Source organism: Ooceraea biroi, chromosome 10 (genome assembly GCF_003672135.1).
Source record: "Ooceraea biroi isolate clonal line C1 chromosome 10, Obir_v5.4, whole genome shotgun sequence".
In the NCBI taxonomy this organism is placed as follows: Eukaryota; Metazoa; Arthropoda; class Insecta; order Hymenoptera; family Formicidae; genus Ooceraea; species Ooceraea biroi.
This window is the reverse complement of record NC_039515.1, coordinates 1712742-1732933: the sequence shown is the minus strand read 5'-3', so window position 1 is coordinate 1732933 and position 20192 is coordinate 1712742. Positions and strand designations below refer to the sequence as shown.

The window sequence follows — 20192 nt, the reverse complement described above, 5'->3', positions numbered from 1 at the left end:
ATGCGGTTGAACTAAACACGTTGCCGATTATCATCAATCGAAGATTAATTATACAAGAACTAAAGAGCTGAAGGATTGACAGGCGCGTACCTTCGCATCGACATTCAAATTGCAGAGGATAATGAACACAATGTCGTAACTACAATTACGCTCGCGTACATTAAATGAACACGTTCGCTCAATGCGAGATAATAAATCTGCAAGTAATGCTGTAGCTAAGCTACGAGAAACTGTCTATATTACATGAGTACCAGCATCGAAAATATCAGTAGTATAGAAATATATTTTTCATTTTTAATATTCTTTGTATTATATATTTTATGTCAGTAATTTCTAAATCAATTTTTTATAATACATTTTAAAGTTTTCAGAGAAATTCTTTTGTTGACGAGATACTTATTTTATATAATCTATTTTGTTTCTGCGTTTTGTCATGAAACTACAATGATTTCGGCATGGCATTTTGCAAAACTAAATCTACACAATTCGTCTGCTTCTACTTTCGATGCTTCGTCCCATGACATATATTATATATTAGTTTACATATTGTCTCGGTATTAAACGTAGAAATAGAAATGATTGTGAACAAGAGTCATTTCTTTGTTGGAAATTTGGTTTCTGAAAAAATATTGTGCTCTGTGATATTGGACTGGTAAAGGAGAGTTTACAATCGATTGGTTTTCTTCTAATCGATAGTGCATGTGCGGCACATGAATTATGCCGACGCGGATGCGTTTATAAATGTGTTTAAGCTTATTGATTCAAGTAGGAAGTAGAAACATATAATTCAATATATTTTCGCTTTTGTTATTTCTATTTCACGTTGTTCAAATTTCTTGCTCATCTCTCCTCGAAACTGACGTGTCACGCGTAAACGCGCTTGTATCCGGACAATTATGGATTCGTATGAAATCGTTGCTCGTGTCCACGTGGTCAATGGCGTGGAGTGCGTTGTAAATTCATGCACTCCCTTACGGAAACGTGGATGACTCCTAACTTTTAGAAAGCAAAATGCAATCGAGATGAAATGTCTATACGAGGGTAAATGCAGTACAGCAAAGATAATACGAAACATTTAGAGTTTAAGTTTTGTACACTGAGATGTAATTGACTAGTTCTACAAATGGAAAACATTGATTTTCGGGTATTTCGGGGCCCGAGACTAGATATCAGGAAATTCTTTTCGCAGAGATGGACACCTTAAACTTCCAATTCTTCTTCAATAAAACGATCATAACTAGTGGTAACTGTATACGCAAATCAAATCAAGCAATAAGTCACTTTCGCTTTATGCCAACTAAAAGAGATTTGCATAACGAAACATCGTTCAAGCTCTTTGCTTCATGCTTCATAATTCTAATATTGCACTCGCCCAGGATGTGATTGCAGTGTAATTATTAATTATTACTCATCCATATATGTCGTAATAAATATTTGCTCCGCAATAAATTGTGGCGATCGAAGCGTGAATAACATCGTAAAGCAGCACTAAAGAAGACCATACTTTATGTCGTATCGAAGTTCGGTAATAAAAGCATCTCTCAATATCTAGCCCATGAGAAGCCACGTCGACCTTAGCTACTTATGGATGGATTACATGGTTGGGCCTTTACGGGCATAAAAATTCTACACGAACAAGAGAGCTCCCGTCGTACTTTACCGTCTCGCGTCTGTTCTACTTACATTATACTGCTTACTGCGACTAACTTATTACGATCGTACATACAATCACGGTATAGACTTTCGATTTCATCGATTTCGCAATCTGCAGCGACGACCCAATCAACCGAGACCACCGACGCTAAACACACCGACTATAGTCTCTTGGAACACAATTGTTTTTCTTTTTTTGTTCTTTCTGTAATATCAGTGGCTCCCAAATCCTTGCACCTCGTGATCTCAGAAAAGTTGTTTCGGAAAAGGAATTGTGCTTAGTCTTCGTTAATATTATACTCGCGCACAATAATCGCGGTACAAATGATGAAAGTTTAACGAGTTAACTTATATTTGCGGAAACTGACATTTCATCTTGCGATTCTCTTGCGAAATTCGATCTTGATGATCGAAAAACATCGTAGAATCGAAAAACATTCGGGTGAATGCTTGGGAGCAACTGTTTTACGCGCATTGTTGGCATCTTCGGAATCTTTCAATAATTCGCGGAGATTGTCGCTAATTTTTAGGCAACATACATTATACACATAGCTTTCGAGCTTCGAGAATTTTGCGTCTGTTTGGCTACATTCCGCTCGCAAGAACGGTAAATTCGGTTTGCTAGGGGGTTACAGTTTACTGATTTGCGTCGCGTGTCGACTGAAAATAAGCTAGAATTTTTTTATAAAAATCTATCTATCGCAGAATAGGAGAGTCGGTCAGTAATAATCTCTAGAGTGGGCACAACCACACGTTGATACATCGCAACATTTGATCCACATCTCCAATTCTACTTCCTCTTAAGCTTACGTATTTGACACTAATTTTTAACTTATACTTTACGCACATTAAGTTTTGCACGTTCGATGATAGTTGAGCGCAGATCAGGTCAATTTTCTACATTTGACTAGTGTTCATTCAAACAGCTCAAACAGTGTTTTGGCAATCGAGAAGTCTGGTATCCTATTATCTTATGAATAAGTACGCATCGTAAAAGTGAAAGACGGATGTGGTAATGATTATAAGACTGCGATGCGAGAGATGGTTGATCAATAAAGTGCGCTTCAATCAATAATGAGTGAAGGGCGGCCAGCGACCTGATTTGCGCTTTCATTTGAACATTCATCGTATTTTTACAAAACCTACATTGAGAACACTCGCGTCGAATCTGCTAGTTCAATATGAACTTGCAGTTCGCAAGTATCGCTTGATGGCTTTACTTTACGTACATAAGATTCACATACAGTATAGAAATATTGATCTGATGCATTTGTTTTCTAATAAACGTAAAACACCTAATGGAAAAAAGATATTAATTCTTTGTACAAAAAAATAAGACAACGCAATTCGAATGTAGTAGTAGTTTTCTTTCTACTTAATAATTGTTAATTATTAAGAGAAATTTTAATTGGATCTCTAAATTGAGAAATATAGTGTACAAAAGAAAGAATAACGGGATGAAAAAAATCTCCCTAAATTGTCCTGAATGTCTACGTCATAGATACGTACTTATTATTAACTACAAATATCGATCTATCTGTTTTGCCACATTATTAAATAAGAAATGAAAACTTCTATTTCTCGTTCAAATCGGCGATTACATTATCCGTTTACGATAGATTACTTTCTGCATGATAAAATGTACTTCTAAATTGCGCATTAAAATACATCGATGGCAATGCTCCAGAAATACACACACGCACGCACACATACGGTGATTATGCTTCGGCACGTCACGCGATACTTCGATTCGTCCAATTGCTTCCTCTTCCAAACTTGAGCGTGCAACGTAAGAAACATAACGCAAATAGCGAGTAACAAATATCAACGTAAGAAGTTAACACTCTCAACTATAAAAACATATTCGCCTCGTAATGAAGAACATAGATAAAATTAACGCTCAATTCAACTCTACTAAAACGTGAATAAACGGGAAAATGAGATAATGAGAATAAACGATTAAAAAGTTTATTCCTCGTGAATGCCAGTTTTATCGCGAGTAATATCTACGAAACGCCGTGTTGACGCTTTCCTTAATCACCGGAGTTTTACTCCTTATCACGCAGGGCGCGCAGATGACTGGGCCAAAATGCAGGCCATCAATCATCCTTAGAAGATATGCGGCGCCAGTTGTAGCTTCCAGAGCGAGACCGGCCTGGCGAACACCGTGACTTGACCCTTTTCTTTGCCGCCGACCAAAAAGACGTACAAGGGCGCCGGACCGTAGGAAGGCGTCTTTGCGTCGGTTGCATCCACTGCCGCCACCTTCGCCCTTTGCCTCTCGGCCCTTGACGCGCTCACTGCTCTCCTGGACGGCGAACCGAGCGGCAGGCTCTTCGGTGGTGCTCTTTTGATGTCCCTTTTGATCTCCTGGAGTTCCAACAGTTCAGCGAACGTCTGCGAGGCCGATCTACCAGGTTCGTCTTCCAATACGCTGTCAGGCGGGCTATTGAGCAACCTCGCGTACTTCCCATCCTGCTGCTGCTGCTGCTGCTGTTGTTGTTGATGATGATGATGATGGTGATGATGGTGGTTCCTCGTTTCGTCCAAACCAAGATAATTCGGATTGCAGAAGCCGAACTGGCCCTCCCGTATCGTCGACGCGGTGACGATCGGCCGGTGCGATTTCGTTCTTCTGCCTGACACCCAGTCATCTTCCGCAAGTGGATCACCCGGGCTTCTCGCCTCGATACTCGCGTAATCCGACGTCGACTCCTCACCCTCCTCGAGATCGGCGAATCTCACGGACGCGGATGTGGGTATCTTCGTCGTCGTCGGAGTCTTTGGAGTTTGCAGCGCCGCTTCGTACAGGTGTGAGCTGTAGCTCTCGCCGCGCGTCGGCTGGCATGCTTGATGCACCGCTGCGAAGTCTCTGCAACGTGTTGCGCGTGTAATAATTGTGATGTTTAATAAAACGGTGAATTTGTAAAGTTCATGAAGTTACCGTCTCTCCTCTTGAACCTCAATTAGTCTCGACGTGGGCGGCTCCTTGCGTTCCTCACCGTCACTGTTCTCGTCCGGATCTACGAAGACCAACCTCGCGGCCTCTACAGGCGTGAGAACAGGGGTTGGTAACGTCAAAGCACGAAAGTTTGGCACCGATATAGGATCTCTGGTCATACCAGAAATGGTACTGTTAGTATTGCCGATGTCGACCGTCCGCGTCGTCCCCTCCGACACTTTCTGCCTGCGACGGGCCAGCGTGTTGGCACTGCGGGACTTTACCATCCCCGTGGTGGGTTCGACCACTTCAGCGTCCACTTGCTGAAAAGGATAATACGAATTTGCCTGCACGCAGGCCTAATTGACACACTGTAAGATTATACGCGATCGCCTTACGGGAATGTGACTTAGGCGACTCATTAGGAACGTGTTGTACATACCTCCTGAGGGCTCTCCTCGTTGTCGTCATGTCCACTGAGGACTGAGTAACTACACTTGGTCGGATGGCTGAGCCTGGACAGATTTATCTGCGATAATTTCGAGATTTCCTTAAGGAAACTTGGCCTGGCGGAGGGCGCCTCGTTTGGTGACATTCTGTTGCTGGATAGTCTGGGCCTTTGATTCCTCAACCTTGGTTTTGGATTGTCCGTACTTGTCCCGCGAATCAGCAATTCAGACACTGCTAGAGCGACGCTTTCAGCTCTCGGTTGTGGCTTCGGTCCCGGCACTGTTAGCTTTTCCCACGTTTCCGTACCTGTCAAAAAGTATTTAATGAGCTCGTGCAATAGAAATTTAATATAAAATATTCAAAATTCTCACGCAATATAATATATGTCTGATCAGAGATATTTTATTAAGATATTTAAATAGTGAAGAATCAAATATAGTATTATACATACCAAAATGAAACCTCCAAAGCTCGTTGGTCGCTAAACCGCCACTTTCACCGCCGAAGATGAGCATGCAACTCGGCAATCTACATGCCGCGTGCCCATGGAGAGGTCCAGGACCAGGTTTATTCTTCAGCATAGACCACGAAGCGCTATTGACGTCCCAACGCCAGCAGTCGTTCCTCTCTTGCAAATCCGTCATTCCGCCATAGATGTACATCGCGTCGCCGTGCAAAACCGCCGAATGCTTGTGCCTCGCAGCTGGTCCGTTCTCGCTCGAGGAAAGCAGGTGCCAGGACTCCGTTTCTGTAAATGTTGAACGAATAAGAATCGCTGTTCGTTATCCATCGATCGAAGTGCGGCGAAGTGCAAAGACGTGTACCAAAATGAAAAGCCCACAGTTCGGGAGAACTTCCACGTAGGTCCTGATAGCCGCCGTATATGAGCATCTGTCCACGATGTACCAGGGCGGTGTGACCTCTGCGACCCCTGGGAACCGCGCAACCCCGTTGAGCCCTCACCTTCCTCCATGTATTGGTCTGAAAGTCAGAACGACAAATTTTTAATCGAGGATTCTTACTGTTATACGTAATTTTAATTAGATTTTTCTATGATTGCTTCTCGTTTGAGTTAGATTATCTTCTTCTATTTCAAGACAGAAGAATAATTTTCCGCGTGATCATAGGCAAAGTTGCTTCTGCAGCCTGCGCATTTCGGCATTTTCGTGAGTACTTGTGAATGCCAAATATAATAAGGGCAGTCTGCAACAAAAGGGATAAAGACCTCTAATTTGCGGCCCTTCAATTCTGCCGTCTGAATAGGTTCGGCTTTAACTCCCGGGGCTGCGATAATCGTTGCTGCCACGGCCACTGAATAGAGATGCGAAATAATTCTCTCACCCAATTGCTAGATGCAAATTTCAGAAAATATTTTATTCGCGAAGACGCGCGTTTACCGATGTAATGTAATATATATTAACTATTCATTATAAAAATATCGCATATATCTCATATAATCACGTATTTATATATAATATTAACATATTAGTCAAAATGAACCAAGCAATTTATGATGTAATTATAAGTAAATTTATAATATGATTAAATCACGTGAATATTTCGCGTACATTTATTTATATTAAACTAAAGTGGACGGGCAATATGCACAATTATTATAGACGGGAGGCGAAAGAGTGGTGCATGTTTGAGTTTGGTAATAGTTGTATAAGTCGAGATTTTACTCGCTAGTCACGAAAAGCATGCAGCTGGATAAAGGAATATATGCGATATGTAAAGCTACCGGCAAGGTATCATAAAGCCATAGCATAGATTATGCTAAGGAACGATGGCGTGTCTCTCTCTCTCTCTGTTTGAAGATAAATAATATATATGCGAAATAATGCAACTGTAGGATTAAACAAATCCATGTAACATTACATACGATGCAAATATTTTACCAAGTTGAGACAGCTTGATTATTTCTGTATAAAATTTTGCATAAAATAATTGTTATTATATAACTAGAGCCAAAGACTCTTAAATATGGAAATTAAAATGTGTCTTCCTGTATTTTCCTTTTGCGGTCTCTACAATATTTTGTTATTAAAATAAGTATTATTACGTAGCGAGAGAGATAATGTAAACAGATTTATTTTTACCATGTTACCTTGGAACAGTTTCCATGAAAGCGTGTGACACGAAAAAAAAGAACTTTCTTTGTACATACGTGTATCGATGAAATCAATACATGTTGCGGCCCTCGGAAAGATTTACCGCTTAATCTAGCAGAAAATTTCGGAGTATGCGTATCAATCAGCTTTTTGAAATCGCATCAGCCTCCTTTACTTCGAGATGCCACAGTTCGCGAAATTGCAACGCCGACAGACGGAATATTCGTAAATGGACCGTGTAACCGTTCGTTGAACAGATTTGAAAGACTTTTCCCACTCTTTCCTATAGAGTGGCGATTGATAGATGAGAACGCGGGTTGACATCGCAAATCTGTTCCGATTTAACACATTGTGGAAGACGAACATATCCATATTTGTACAGCCGAATGTTATAGGCAGCTTACGAACATGTTCATTTTAACGCTAAGGCTAACATTTGTGCAAGTTTCATCATAATATATAAATCAGAAGCGAAGAAATTAATTTGTGAACGATGCATGCATGAAATGGTATTTTTATTAAAACTGTCCTTTCTAAAATTAAATTTCTATTGAAAATACCCAAGACTTGAAGAATGTAAGTTTGGTACACAATGTATCAAGATTTAAGATTCGCAAAAAAGAAGCAGCCGGATTTTTTCAAACCGTCAACTTTAGGCGCGCGTACTTTGTGTTACGTTAATTATCTTGAGCGCTCTTAGCTGGCGATAACTACTCTCTTCGTAGCCGTTGTCGTGTAGTCACGCACACCTGCACAATAAACCAGCACAAAGGAGAAAAACGCGATAGAGTACGCTGACGGGAGTAAAAGCCCCCGTGATTACTGCACATCAAAAAGACCGGCGGCTTCGTGCTCGGAGGGTGTCATGAATGTGTCCAGGAGCCGCGGGATATTTGGACACCCTCATGAACGCATCGTCGACTATCAGAACAGCTGATAGATATTTCACTTACACGCTTATAGAAGTTATAAATTTATAAAAAGTGGAATTGATTTTTTGAGAAAAAATTACAATGCCATCGGTGGGAAAATACGATCTTATCTGTCGTGTCAGGAGAGTGAGAAAAGCATCCTCGTTACTTGTGCCGAGTCTGAACAATTTCTTCTCAAACTAGAGAAACGAAAAGAGAAGTGGAAGATGTGCCACGGCATACAGGCGCCTTCTTCCGCGTTCCGTCCGCTATAAACGAGGGAGCATTTTAACGAAGTGCAGAGGGAAAGTGAAAGAGACAGGTTGGCGGCGGGCAGGGGCAGAACGGACGCGCCGAAGCAGTCCCTTCGGTTTAACCAATCAGGTTTGCCTGACGCATTCGTAACGCGGATTTCAATAATACACGGCGAACAGGCAGAAACTGCTGAAGGGATTACCCTCTCCCCCCCCCCCCAACCCCGTGTTTCCTCCACGGTCCAACGATTAAAAATAAATCGACCAAGAGTAACCATGGTAACTGGGCCAAAAAAACCATCGGATACATGAAACAGCGAAAAAAGGGTTGGCTAGGAGACAACGGAGTCTTTTCGTGAAGTGCATTTTCAATTTGAAATCTGCATTTTCGCGTCTGAGGACAAGAAAGTGCAATATTTCACTTGATTTATGTTGATTTCACGTGGAGAAAAAGGGACATCGGAAGCGCAGACGATTTCCTCTTTCTCTTGTCTCGTAGACGCAGAAACGTAAAATGGAATTATGTGGAAGAGATTGTCGGAATAATGTGTGGTAGATGAAACCTGTCGAGTGAAAGAGATAACCAACCATTGCTGACGAAGGAAAATCACAATGCGAACCGTATATTCATCCATCCTTCCCTCTTCCGCCCCTAAACAGAGCCGTGTATCAAGCCATACAATGCAAATCAGTGCAACTATGCAAGTCTACGAATGCATTTGCACGAATGATATTGGACGACTTCATTGGATTACGCTTGGGATAATAAAAAACAATAAATTTCCATTAAGTTTTAGGGTCTTGTTAAATGAGGAAATCCATTTTTCTGTCTCTCGCTTTCTTGATTTTTTCGTCTTCAAATAAAGAAATAGAGACAGACAGCACGGCGACGTGATATTTCGTATCCTGTGCTTGGACGCGTGCTTATTAATTTTTAATGCCTCGCGCGTGAGTGGAGCTACCCTCGGGAGAACGAAACCCTGCCCGGTTTCGAGGGTTACGAATCGGATAGAAAGCCTGTTAACACCAGCTGTGCCAAATGGTACCCTCTACTTGAATTGCTCTTCAAGGCACCGCGAAAGATGCGTCGCTCTTGAATATTGTATAAAAGTACAGATTGTCGTGTCAGCGGATGTTAACACTATCACAGGAAAAGCAAATAACGTACCATCAACACGAAATCTTTCGTATACGATACTTCGTAACGTACTTCTCTTTCTTTCTGTTTTTTCTTCTTCCTTTAACAAGGTTTCTCTTAATTAGCACGTCGAGGATAACTAAATCGTTTAACTTCATTGTGCAGCAAGCCGCACATTATCCGTTAGCTTGTGATATCATCAACTACATCGAGATTAATCCAAAGACCAATACCGCGACTATATGTCCTGCGGATCGATTGCAATCCAATCGTATCTCCGGAACAGGGAGTAATCCGGCGCCTTGAGCGTGTTCCAGCGGGGAGACACCTCATTCGTCATCGTCGATATCGACAAGCTCCTATCATTCTCTCTGACGGTATGAATGGAGAGTTACATAAACGTTTCGATACGTATCGAACAGTTGGACGCGGTAATTTGCGTCAACGTCGAAACTAAAGGTCCAGTTTCTGAACAGAGAATACAATACGCGATCCAAAGTGATGGAATCATGATGTAACATTCGATGACTTGCAACTGATCAATTTTGATAGGAAGAACACGATGTGAGTAAGTTAACGTACTCTGAACTTTAAGGAATCTATAGTATTGCCTGGAATATTTTCACGATTTCCGGTAATGCCTCGCGTCTGGAATTCGTATCGAATTCGTTACCGAGATTTAGTTAAGAACGACCTATGCGATCTGATTAGGAGAGGCGACGGGCAGCCTCCGGGCAGCCGCCATTGCCGTTTGGGGACCAAAAGAAGGGCTTGGCACCCTCTCGGTTTGGTAAACGAGACGGAGGGCAATATTGGATGACTGCACCAAAGTTGATTGATAATATCGCGCACTGATGCTTCCCACTTTCCCTTAAATTCGAGCAATATACAAATTACAGATCACGATATCCAATCAAGCAGAACTTTGAACAAACGCCGTTACAATTAATGCCAGAATATTATCCAACTGCGTCAACGATTCTTTTCTGGCGACACAAATAGTGCATCGCACATTACAAATTTATTATTTTTTACTAAGAACAAAATTACAAAACGCATTGAAGCTAAATGTAGATATTACGATGATGGGATTAATATAGAATGTATGTGAGGTATTTCCATAGAATAATAGAATCGATGTAACCAGGAAACGCAAATTATTAAGGCAATTGTTATTCCCGCGAGCACAGTTTGTTCAATGTCCTCACTAAATCATCCTCGTTCACGAGCTGCCGTTAAGACTTCAAGCTTCTCTCATTTCAGAGGATTGATTTTCCGCACGCGAGACGTGCCTCTTGTATAGCGGAAGAAGCTAGCCACCCTGTGTCTCGTTGTTCGTTTTCCGCGTCACGCTTATTATTCTCCTCGAGGAGCGCTCGACGTCGGAGAATAGCGGGTTGACAACGATAGCTCACCGAGTTTCTACGATCCACGAATCGCTATTGGCCGAATAAGCCACCCGAGCTGCCTTTGACGGTAGCTTGTCACACTCGCCGAAACCATCCCTCTGTGTTACCGCGCAAGGGTAGGAGGCGAGGGGAAGTTTTACATGCTACCGTGTAGAAGTCGTAGGTTGTCAATGACGTCGCTATCGATTAAGCGACGTTTCTCTTGAGGGGATGCGATTCTTCTCGTCTCTCGTGCTTCTCGTCGCCCCCTTCTCGACTCGCTCGTTCCCCTCGTCGCGGGAAAGATCATTAAGAGTTTCCTCGACGCGACACGACACGGTGGATGCCGCGATCGTTATCGGAAGTGTGGGAACACGTTAGCGTTTAGCAAGGTGTCGTTCATAAGTGGCATTACTCTCGCTGAAATCGATTTTCTATGCGCGACATACGCCACGCGCATAGGAAATCGACGCAGCCATTCGTACATTACGAAGCATATTACATGCACAATACCTTCACATTGTAGACCCAAAGTGGCGTTTCCGTTCCAGCAGAGAAGCCCAGCTCGCCTCCGAAAACGTACAGGCAATCCTTGTAAGCTACCGCGCTGTGTTCCTGAAGCGCCGGCGGCCTTTCACCCCCTGGGTGCAATTCCTCCCACTTGCTCTCCGCTGAAAGAAAAAGGAGAAAAAGTATGACAAACAAGTTCGTCACGTAATCTGACATTTTTATGTCGGGTTATATGCAGCTATTACGGAAAGTGCATGTTACTGATTGGCGAGAATGCGACACGGCGGCACGCGAGTTTTGCTAATACACTCGTTGCATTTTAATACCCGGCTTCTGTTATTCTGCAGTAACGCTTATACATTCCGCGTTCTAGTTCCCGGCCAAAGAATGCGACCGCTTTTCAGAGCAATGAGACCCTGCGATACTTTTTACACGACACGAACTGTAATTGCAACACTAATTACAAACTCCCGTATTTAACGTCGCGTTAATGCCGTACGCCGGCTATTTCATGGATTTGCGCAGTTAATAATGTAGTTACACATTATTTACACGAGTTAAGGATGAAGAGGAAGGAATCATCACAGGAAATCATCAGAGATCTCTCATCACGCTCTCTCGATCGTTACGACCGCAGTTTACGAAGAAAATATTAAAAGTCTTGCCGACGCAGCCTTTTAATAAAACAGACATCCGGGCGCCCTTAGGAATTATCACGAAAAGGAAACCAGAGCACGCTCCCCCAGCGAAAGACGAAAATATAAAAGCGAGGCAGCTCGCGGGCCCCGAGGAGCGCATAAATTTGAGTTATATTGGATGAGAATAAATATTCCTCTGATATATGCTGGATATTGAGGAGGAACGGAGATCTAAAAATATTGCTGCACTTGCCGATTACTGCCTCTTCCTCTCTCTCATTTTGTTTCTCTTTTTACTGCTTATTGAATTGATTTTATATCTCCTCCCGCGATGTAATGTTGTGCAAACGCAATGGCGCAAAATGGTTCTCCTTCTCTTCCATTTAAATGATCGCAACTTTATCGTAAACTAGATCGCTCTTTTGAGAATCTTTATTTTCTTTTTTTTCTCTCCGAGTCGAGTCCATGCGCCTGTGATCTTAGCTCTTTCACCGCGCCTTCCTTTCATTCCTCAACCCTCGTTCTCCCCCTTCCATCTCGCGTCCTTTTTATTCACTCGGAGCTATTACGAGAGGAATGATAACGTCCATAAAAAAATGAAGGGAGGAAATATCGATGGGATTCGCAGACGAGATTTCCGTTACCCGTCACCTGACTCGTCGATATCTGCAAAAATTTCGACTCTCCAGCGAAACGTGCTCGATGACGAAGCTTACGAAGACTCGCGTAATAACCGTAACACCTTGGCTGAAGTGCCTCTGATATTGCTGGAGCTCAGTACTACAGATGCCCGACATTGATTACGCGATACACGTGTCGTATCTAGTTTTGGCAGCGGAACAATACCTCCTCTTGTCTAAAAGCACGGGCCACGCGAAACTGCAGCGTGTTCGGCCCATGAGAGATCCGCATTTCGGTACAAGTGGGTATACGTGCCGCGTACAACGATTGAGCCACTAGAGTCTGTCTCATTAAGTATCTTCGTGACACGAGCGAGAATGTCAAGAGTGTTTCGCACGCGGAACGTTGCATATACAAAAGCTACAGACGCGATCATGAAATAAATTTACCAATTTTCATATTTCTCCGTCAATTCCGCCTATGCTCGCCAATTAAATGTCCTCGCACCTCCCCCAGAAATTGCAACCCACACTCGGCTCTCGAGCGTCCCGATGATGGAGAGGGTGCAACAATAACGGGTTCCGTTCTGGAGTACCCTCGTGGTTCCTCGAGTTATCACAATATTTTTGCAAGATCAAGTAGATCGACAAAGCTAGGCTTTTAAAACGAGGGAGTGGCGACAGGGACATTGTTTGCTTCAGGAAACGAACTGCTACGCGCCGAACCCTTCGACTGCTGCTTCAGTACTCACCCGGACAAGCGCAGCCGAACAATACCCTCTGATTAAGGGACCCGCTGATGCACGCACGCACGCATGCATAGGCGACACGAATTCGCGCTACATTTATTACACTTGACTTTGTCGCCCCTTTCGCAACTGGCTTCGAGACATTAGCCTTTCTAATCTCTCCCGGAACTGCGACACGAATGAACCAGTTTGTTAATCAACCGCGCTGTGTGACACAACAAAAAGAATTATGATAAAGGATCAAGCGCAGGAGATCAAGACAAGGTATTATTTTTCTCATGCTCCAAATGAAGGCGGCTGAAACAATCAGTCGAAAGAAAATCTCTCCCTGTCACGTACATAAGCCACCGATTATAGCTGGCGGGCGCAATTAATTCACATGTCTGATCTCCGTGGAAACACCACGCAATTGCGGAGTATCGCCCGCGGATTTAGCTGATGTACGTGGGCTTTAATAATGGTGCATTATTGATCAGGCTGAACCCCGTTCAAATTCCAGCGCGCACCCTTCGTTCCATGGGAGCGCGTCGCCGAATGCGATGGGGTGCGCTGGTCAGAAACGATGTTCGTATTATACCCGGGCGTTATACGAACCACTCGAAATACTCCGCTGTTCCACTCCCTCGGTAATTACGGGGTTTTCTCGTAGCTAAAAATGCAGCCATTTCATATTCCGATGTCTGAAGATTCAACGATCAGCTCAGATTGTGGGACGCATATAAAAGTTTATACACGAAACACACACAGACTCACCGAGACTGTATCGCCAGAGATCTTTGAGGGGTAAATTTCCATTTCGACCCCCAAGAAGGTATACGTGACCGGCAAGCAGAGTAGCGCTATGCTTGCTTCTCGATGGCGGTGCTGGTCCGTTTTCAGTGCCGGCCGCAGTAACCGAGCTCCACATTTTCTTCCTGGAACAAAAACGCGATCAAAACGATCAACTTTTATCGTATCCGCTATTTCACATCGACGGACAATTACTGAAGTTTTTTGTCGCATCGCGATAAACTGCATTAGAACATTGATGACTCTATACGGTCTTATCTAAAGCCAATTAGGATCTCGAGAAATTAAATGACATCCTAATAGATACGAATAGTCATGTAATAACGTACTAATAGTTTTCCTTCAGCTTCTCTGATATCTTATTCCTTTACGCTCCTAATGTTCCCTCGATCTACTAGATTGTTGGAAGAAGGAAATCGTTCTTGGAAGCTAAGACAAAGATTAAATTTATTAACCGTCCCTGTATCTTCAGAACCAGTGTATTTCTTTTGACAACAGTAGCCTCGGAGTTTGCATAATTGAATAAATTCGAATTTTCTTTCAGCTTTGCAACGAGCTTGTTTAAACTTTAATGAGTTCAATTAAGATTCGAATGGTGACTAAAATAAACACTTGTAATATCTATGAGATCTCGTTTCTGTGTATGTGCAATTTCGAGTAATCTAAGAGGCTCAGGCGGAGGGTACATAATACGGGGCTAAATATTTACTGAGTCGAGACGCAGATAATATGATCGAATCTACCTAGAGGCTTCGTTAATAATCGTCACGTTGTAGCGCGCCGCATTTTATTTGAAGCGACGTACGCCGATTTCTAGCAACTTTTAAGAAATAAAACGCTGATTGAATTTCGAGGAAAGGTGCCACGATTTTTAGGCTGTTCCCCAAAGGAAGGACCCGTTGACCACCATTGGCCGACTCGTATTCCCTCGACGCTGTTGCATTAGTAACGCGCCTCGCACATCTGCTCCGAGATAATCTATTTCCGTGTCCCTAGTTTCTTCACTCGATTTATCAACAAGCTTTTCCCAGAAGCTCCAAGAAACAGTCTATTTGACGTGCTGAAATATCAGCACACATTTTGAGAAACGCTATCATAATTTTATTGCGTGTGTTACGATTTAAAGTAATTATAAATGACTCAGACAGAATTATAAATGACTTGTCTCTCTTTTTGGTGAAGTAGACTGAAACATTCATGAAATATTGGAAACAAAACGGCAACAAATGCGACTCCTGGAAGCCAAATCCGCTTGTAACAATAATCAATGTAATCCAGATGGATCGTTGCATCAAGGTCTCGCTAATTTCGGTTGAAATTCTTTTGACCGTTCTCTCCGAAACTCGTCTCAATGTCTGGCGATCGGGATGTCTATAGGGTACACCACGCTATAAAATCCAATTAGTCGAAGAAGGCGAACTCAACTGCGACATTGGCCTTATGAGTTGCCACCCGCACCTATATCCGGGCACCGGCACTCGAAATTCAATTACTCCAGCTGCGAAATCGAGTTTTGGGTAAACGAATGCACCCTCACGCGTCTCGAACACGCGTACGCAAATATACGTCTCTCGCAAGGCAATACGTATCGCATGGTAGACGCTGCGGTGCAAATACGATGCTTTCCCCAATGGTATTCGTTTCATACGATCCATTCGCTGGCGACCGAATCGAAGTGGCTATGTAGAGAGGGCATAAATTTTTCAACAGTGTTTCACGGTGAATTTTCAACTAACCACGTTGATATCGTAGATATTTACTTCTTTGCCAATTGTGTAGAAAGTATCAATAAATGTTGCTTTTCAGTACGAATACGAACGGTTAAAGTTTATATATATACGAAAGTTCATATTATGAGTCAAGTAAGTTATATACCTGGAATACACCTCCATTTAGCTATCTAGGTAAACAAGGAGAAACATCTGAGAGATAAAATAAGTAAGAAGAAATTTTGAACGATACATTATTGCGATTGCATGATCGAAGACAGCTTTTCTCGTCGAAACAAAATAATCGGAGATCCCAAGCGCATCGGATTATTTCAATTTCTATCGGTTTGCACGGGTCAACTTTTATCTGGGATTCCTCGCGGATCAGCGAGCAGGGGCGCTGCGTTCTCTTTGTATTATAGTTTCCTGCAGGATATTTCTCCTGCACGGATCCCGGATACGGAAGGTATATGCGAAGCGAAAGCGCGCGATCGCTAGCAAGGATTTTATGGCAGCTGCGCGTACGTACGAGCTATACTGGCGGATTCCATCGGCTTGGGGAGAGATAGAATGCCGAGCGATAATGTCCCGTCCGCAGATTTCAGAACAAGCGGCATCGGGTGGCCCTTTGCATCCCCTCCCTACTCGGCCCAAAAGCTGGGATTAAATGCACGCCACGACAATTTTTCAGCGATTTCACGGACTCGACTTCGGGATTTACGATACGCAAAATGCTCGAGGATCTTCTCCCCTCGGAGAGATACGGTCGAAATGCTTGAATGTCAAAATCTCGACTTCGAGTGTCTATCGATCGCGCTCGTGGAATTTCCAGACCGTAAAAAAATATTTCCCGTCAGAAAATACGTAATTGCACATTAATTGCGAAAACCGTTAAAAGTATTGTATTTTTCTTTTTGAAAGTTTAACTTCCATGTTTGAATGAACGTTTAATTATTTCATCGGATAATTTTTGCATCTATATGTATCCGGATGATTAAACAAGAAATTAAATACGAACAAAAGGGAGCCACAAAAGCTGCGGTTTTTTAATTTGTAACGCTGGAGCGGAATTGTTTCTAAATGGCGCTGTCTGCTTAAAAGTACATACATATTGCACGTTAAGTAATTTATACTGCCTCGTGGCCACGTTTAATATTAACCGCGATATTAAAACTTGTTTATATATAGAAACTTTGGAAAATTATTGTTCAGGTTATATATTGGCTATCCACGTCGCCAGCACAGTTTGGTATATTGTTGTATATTTAGATAGTAATTTGATATAGAAAGGAATACAGTCGTACTGCACTACTATGTGCACCATCTTTAGCTTACTAACCCCATATTCCGATATTACTGCCAGTACTGAAAATCTATAGTATACGTGACATAAACTATAGCTTTCTGTACTGGCAGTCAAATAACGGAACGCAGCCTAAAACGAATAAAACGTAAACACATTCGCGCGCTTTTGCTTTCTAGCATGAACGAACTAAAACCGAAGACAACGCCCCACATGAAAGAACAAATAACACCTATATCTCAATGATGTTATACAAATGATATGGTGAGGACATGATATTCGGATGGATCCATGATTGTCGCTAAAGGAACGCGTCCCTCGTCACGAAGATACCACACGCCGTCGGTTGATAATACCCTATCATCCTCGACGAGGGAACAACGGGCCGCAACGACGAAGAGAACAGCACAGATTCGAGAGCCACGCGAATAGCGGCGTGGAAAACGCACGACTTGCTCCCTTTCCGCTCGCGCCTTACCCTCGTGAGAGTTAAGTTAAAGAGTCGGCGAGGAGGGAGTTAAGGGGAAACGAAATCTAGTCGAGCCTCCGCACACCGAATGTTGAGCACATGAAGACGGTCGATACACATCAGTTTTTTTTTCTTCGAGAGGAGAGATACGAGAAAGACTCGTCTTTCCGTGCTACGCTAAAAGTGATCTCAATCTGATAAATGCAGGATCGCTTATGTGAAAAAGATGTTTGCGTGAGAGATAAGAACTCTTTCGCGTCATATTATGTTATAAAATAATACAATAATTCGCAAAAAAGAAGAAGAAAGAGAGAGAAAGGGAAGAAAGAAGAAAGCAAAAAATAAAGCAGTTAAAAATATGTATTATTAATATTTAATATCTTAATGTTAACTCTTTGGTAGTTTTTATACATTAGTATTTAACTGTTCAATCTCTCTCTTTCTTCTTTTTTTTATTGATGTTATATATTTTTCATTTTACATTATACTATAATAAATGAATATACTTTGTACAATATTTCATGTCTCACGGTTTTTTGAAGGAATCTCATTAATCATTGAAACTACATATTTCCCAAAATGTTGCTGCTGTATCATCAATCACCTCAACGGTTCTGAATTTACTTTAGAAATCGTTCACACAAACGCTCTCCTTTAAACAATTTGGTAGGGCGAACGCCCCAGAGTTACAAGCAACCCACGAAGGACGACGACTAAAAGAAGCGCGATTCTTGTACAAACACTGCGGTAGTTCTCATTACCGATCCCTTTGTGCCGGAAAGAACAGCCTTTAATCTGCTGCATATCTTAAGGGACGCTCATCCGTTAGTGCTTTATTTAAATTTCAAGTAGCAAACGCAGCGAGCTATGCAAATTGCAAAGTTAACTTTATGGGCCTTATAAATCGTCCATGTGAGGGAGAGAGCGAAGGAGGCCTTTAAATAAATTTCAGCTTCAGTTCATTTAATATTCGTAATACCTTCTTTGTCTCATCTGATCTCAGAAACGCTGCGTTCCTCTTTCTGCAGGACGCCGTATAATTGTTCTCCGGTTTATTTTATTTATTGCTATCGCTTATTGTCCCAGACGAAGTTACTTAAACATCGTATGTGGAACGTACAACTGCCGGTAGGTGAAGAACATTGATTTTCCACGAGGTTAAGGACACCGTAAACTGCAGGCACCTACTATAGCCACGTGACTTCAACCTCTCGCCGCGAAGAAAATTGATAACTTTTCTTTTTGCTGTCCAGACTCATATTAAACCCACGTAATCATACAACGCTTCCCAGAAAATATAATAATTTATACTTAAAACCTAGTTACTCTACTATTAAATTATCGAATCATTTTAGGAAATAAATTATAACAATCCTTCGGCCAATAAATTTTCTCGAAGGTCCTTTTTCTTTTCACCTCTAGACCATATCAGATTTGGAGTACCTAAATGCCGGCAAGCTTTCCCGGACTGAAAGGCGACAATAACAATCATTTTGTATTAACAAAGTTTTGTATTAATAAAATTTTTATTGAAATCGAGATTCTAAACAAATGTCGAGTGCAAAAATCGATCTGGTCAGCTTTATTTCACGTTGATGTGATCGTTCGTCCGTGAAGCTTCTCCTCCTCCTTTGCGCTAATACCCGAATCAATCTTATTCTTCGAACCGCCAGCTTTGCCCATCAGTAACACCAGTTAACAGGCTTACCTCTTGGCTCAGTAATCTTCTATCTCGTTAGCAGCGGTAAATGCAACTCGTGACCCACATGCGATCGGCAATTAAAAGCAGCTGAAACAAGCTGCACCGAACACCGGGGTGTCCTCCGATCTCTCCGTTCCTTCAAACAGCCTGCATCCTCCGCAACCTCCCTCAACGTCGCATCCGGCTGCGCCCGAAACAATACGACACACGCAAGCCGACAAAGATCAAGTTGGAACGCTTCCTCGCTGGAAACTCGCTGGAGATGTTCGAAACTCGACGACAGAACGACAGGCACCCTGCGATCACGGTCTCACGCTAATTCCACAGAGAGAGAAGAAGAGATAGAGAGAGAGGGAGAGGGAATTCACGGAGATTGGCGCTGGACCGCTCGACGCGTGCAACACAAAATCCGCGTTGATCACTCGACCCGCGCGTCACCCTCTCTCTGCCGCAGCGCCTTCGTTCAAGTGCATTCCAATCGCATCGAGTACGTCGAGCCTGGATCTCCCCTCGAAAGGGATTCAACGAACTTATCGTGGCGCGCCGTATTATCGAACGTTCGATTTTCTTTTTTTCACATCATCGTTGTCCAAACTTCACCGTCGTTCAATGCCATCCCGAAGGGGGTGAGTACCGCCGCATCGCACTCATAAAACCGCGCGTAACCATTTGCACGAGCGCTGTCGCATCAACCCTCGTCCCCTCGTTCTCGCGACGACGTTCTCCCCCGTTTCGTCGTAATTCCGACAAGAAGCCCGCGTTCCGCGCGAGGACAGCAGGATACCCGCCGCTTGTTTTCTCCCGACTGCGTCCGGGTCGAGCACCTACCTAGCGGAGTCGTCATCGGGGACTCGACG

General features: G+C 42.8%; 1 protein-coding gene across 2 annotated transcripts; it reads right to left on the bottom strand.

Annotated features, from left to right (window-relative positions):
• Positions 1–300: 300 nt before the first annotated feature.
• On the bottom strand, positions 301–20141 carry LOC105274747. 2 transcript variants are annotated; one of them, XM_011331113.3, is made up of 8 exons: positions 19342–20141; positions 14117–14277; positions 11360–11517; positions 5869–6025; positions 5496–5792; positions 5037–5350; positions 4598–4941; positions 301–4525 (listed from the first exon to the last, which is right to left on the bottom strand). In XM_011331113.3, the coding sequence occupies exons 2-8, from the start codon at positions 14268–14270 to the stop codon at positions 3763–3765; spliced, it is 2187 nt and encodes a 728-aa protein (XP_011329415.2). In that variant the 5' UTR covers positions 14271–14277; positions 19342–20141; the 3' UTR covers positions 301–3762. The 2 variants fall into 2 exon arrangements, with proteins under 2 accessions (XP_011329415.2, XP_011329416.2); XM_011331114.2 differs by having other exon boundaries at positions 4598–4917; positions 19342–20139.
• Between the last annotated feature and the right edge of the window lie 51 nt (positions 20142–20192).

Coding starts and splice junctions, on each gene's coding strand:
- LOC105274747 (XM_011331113.3), bottom strand. CDS start 14,270: ATGTGGAGCTCGGTTACTGCGGCCGGCACTGAAAACGGACCAGCACCG. Junction 5,793..5,868: donor ACTGTGGGCTTTTCATTTTG/GTACACGTCTTT, acceptor CAACATTTACAG/AAACGGAGTCCTGGCACCTG. Junction 4,942..5,036: donor ACGAGGAGAGCCCTCAGGAG/GTATGTACAACA, acceptor GCCTGCGTGCAG/GCAAATTCGTATTATCCTTT.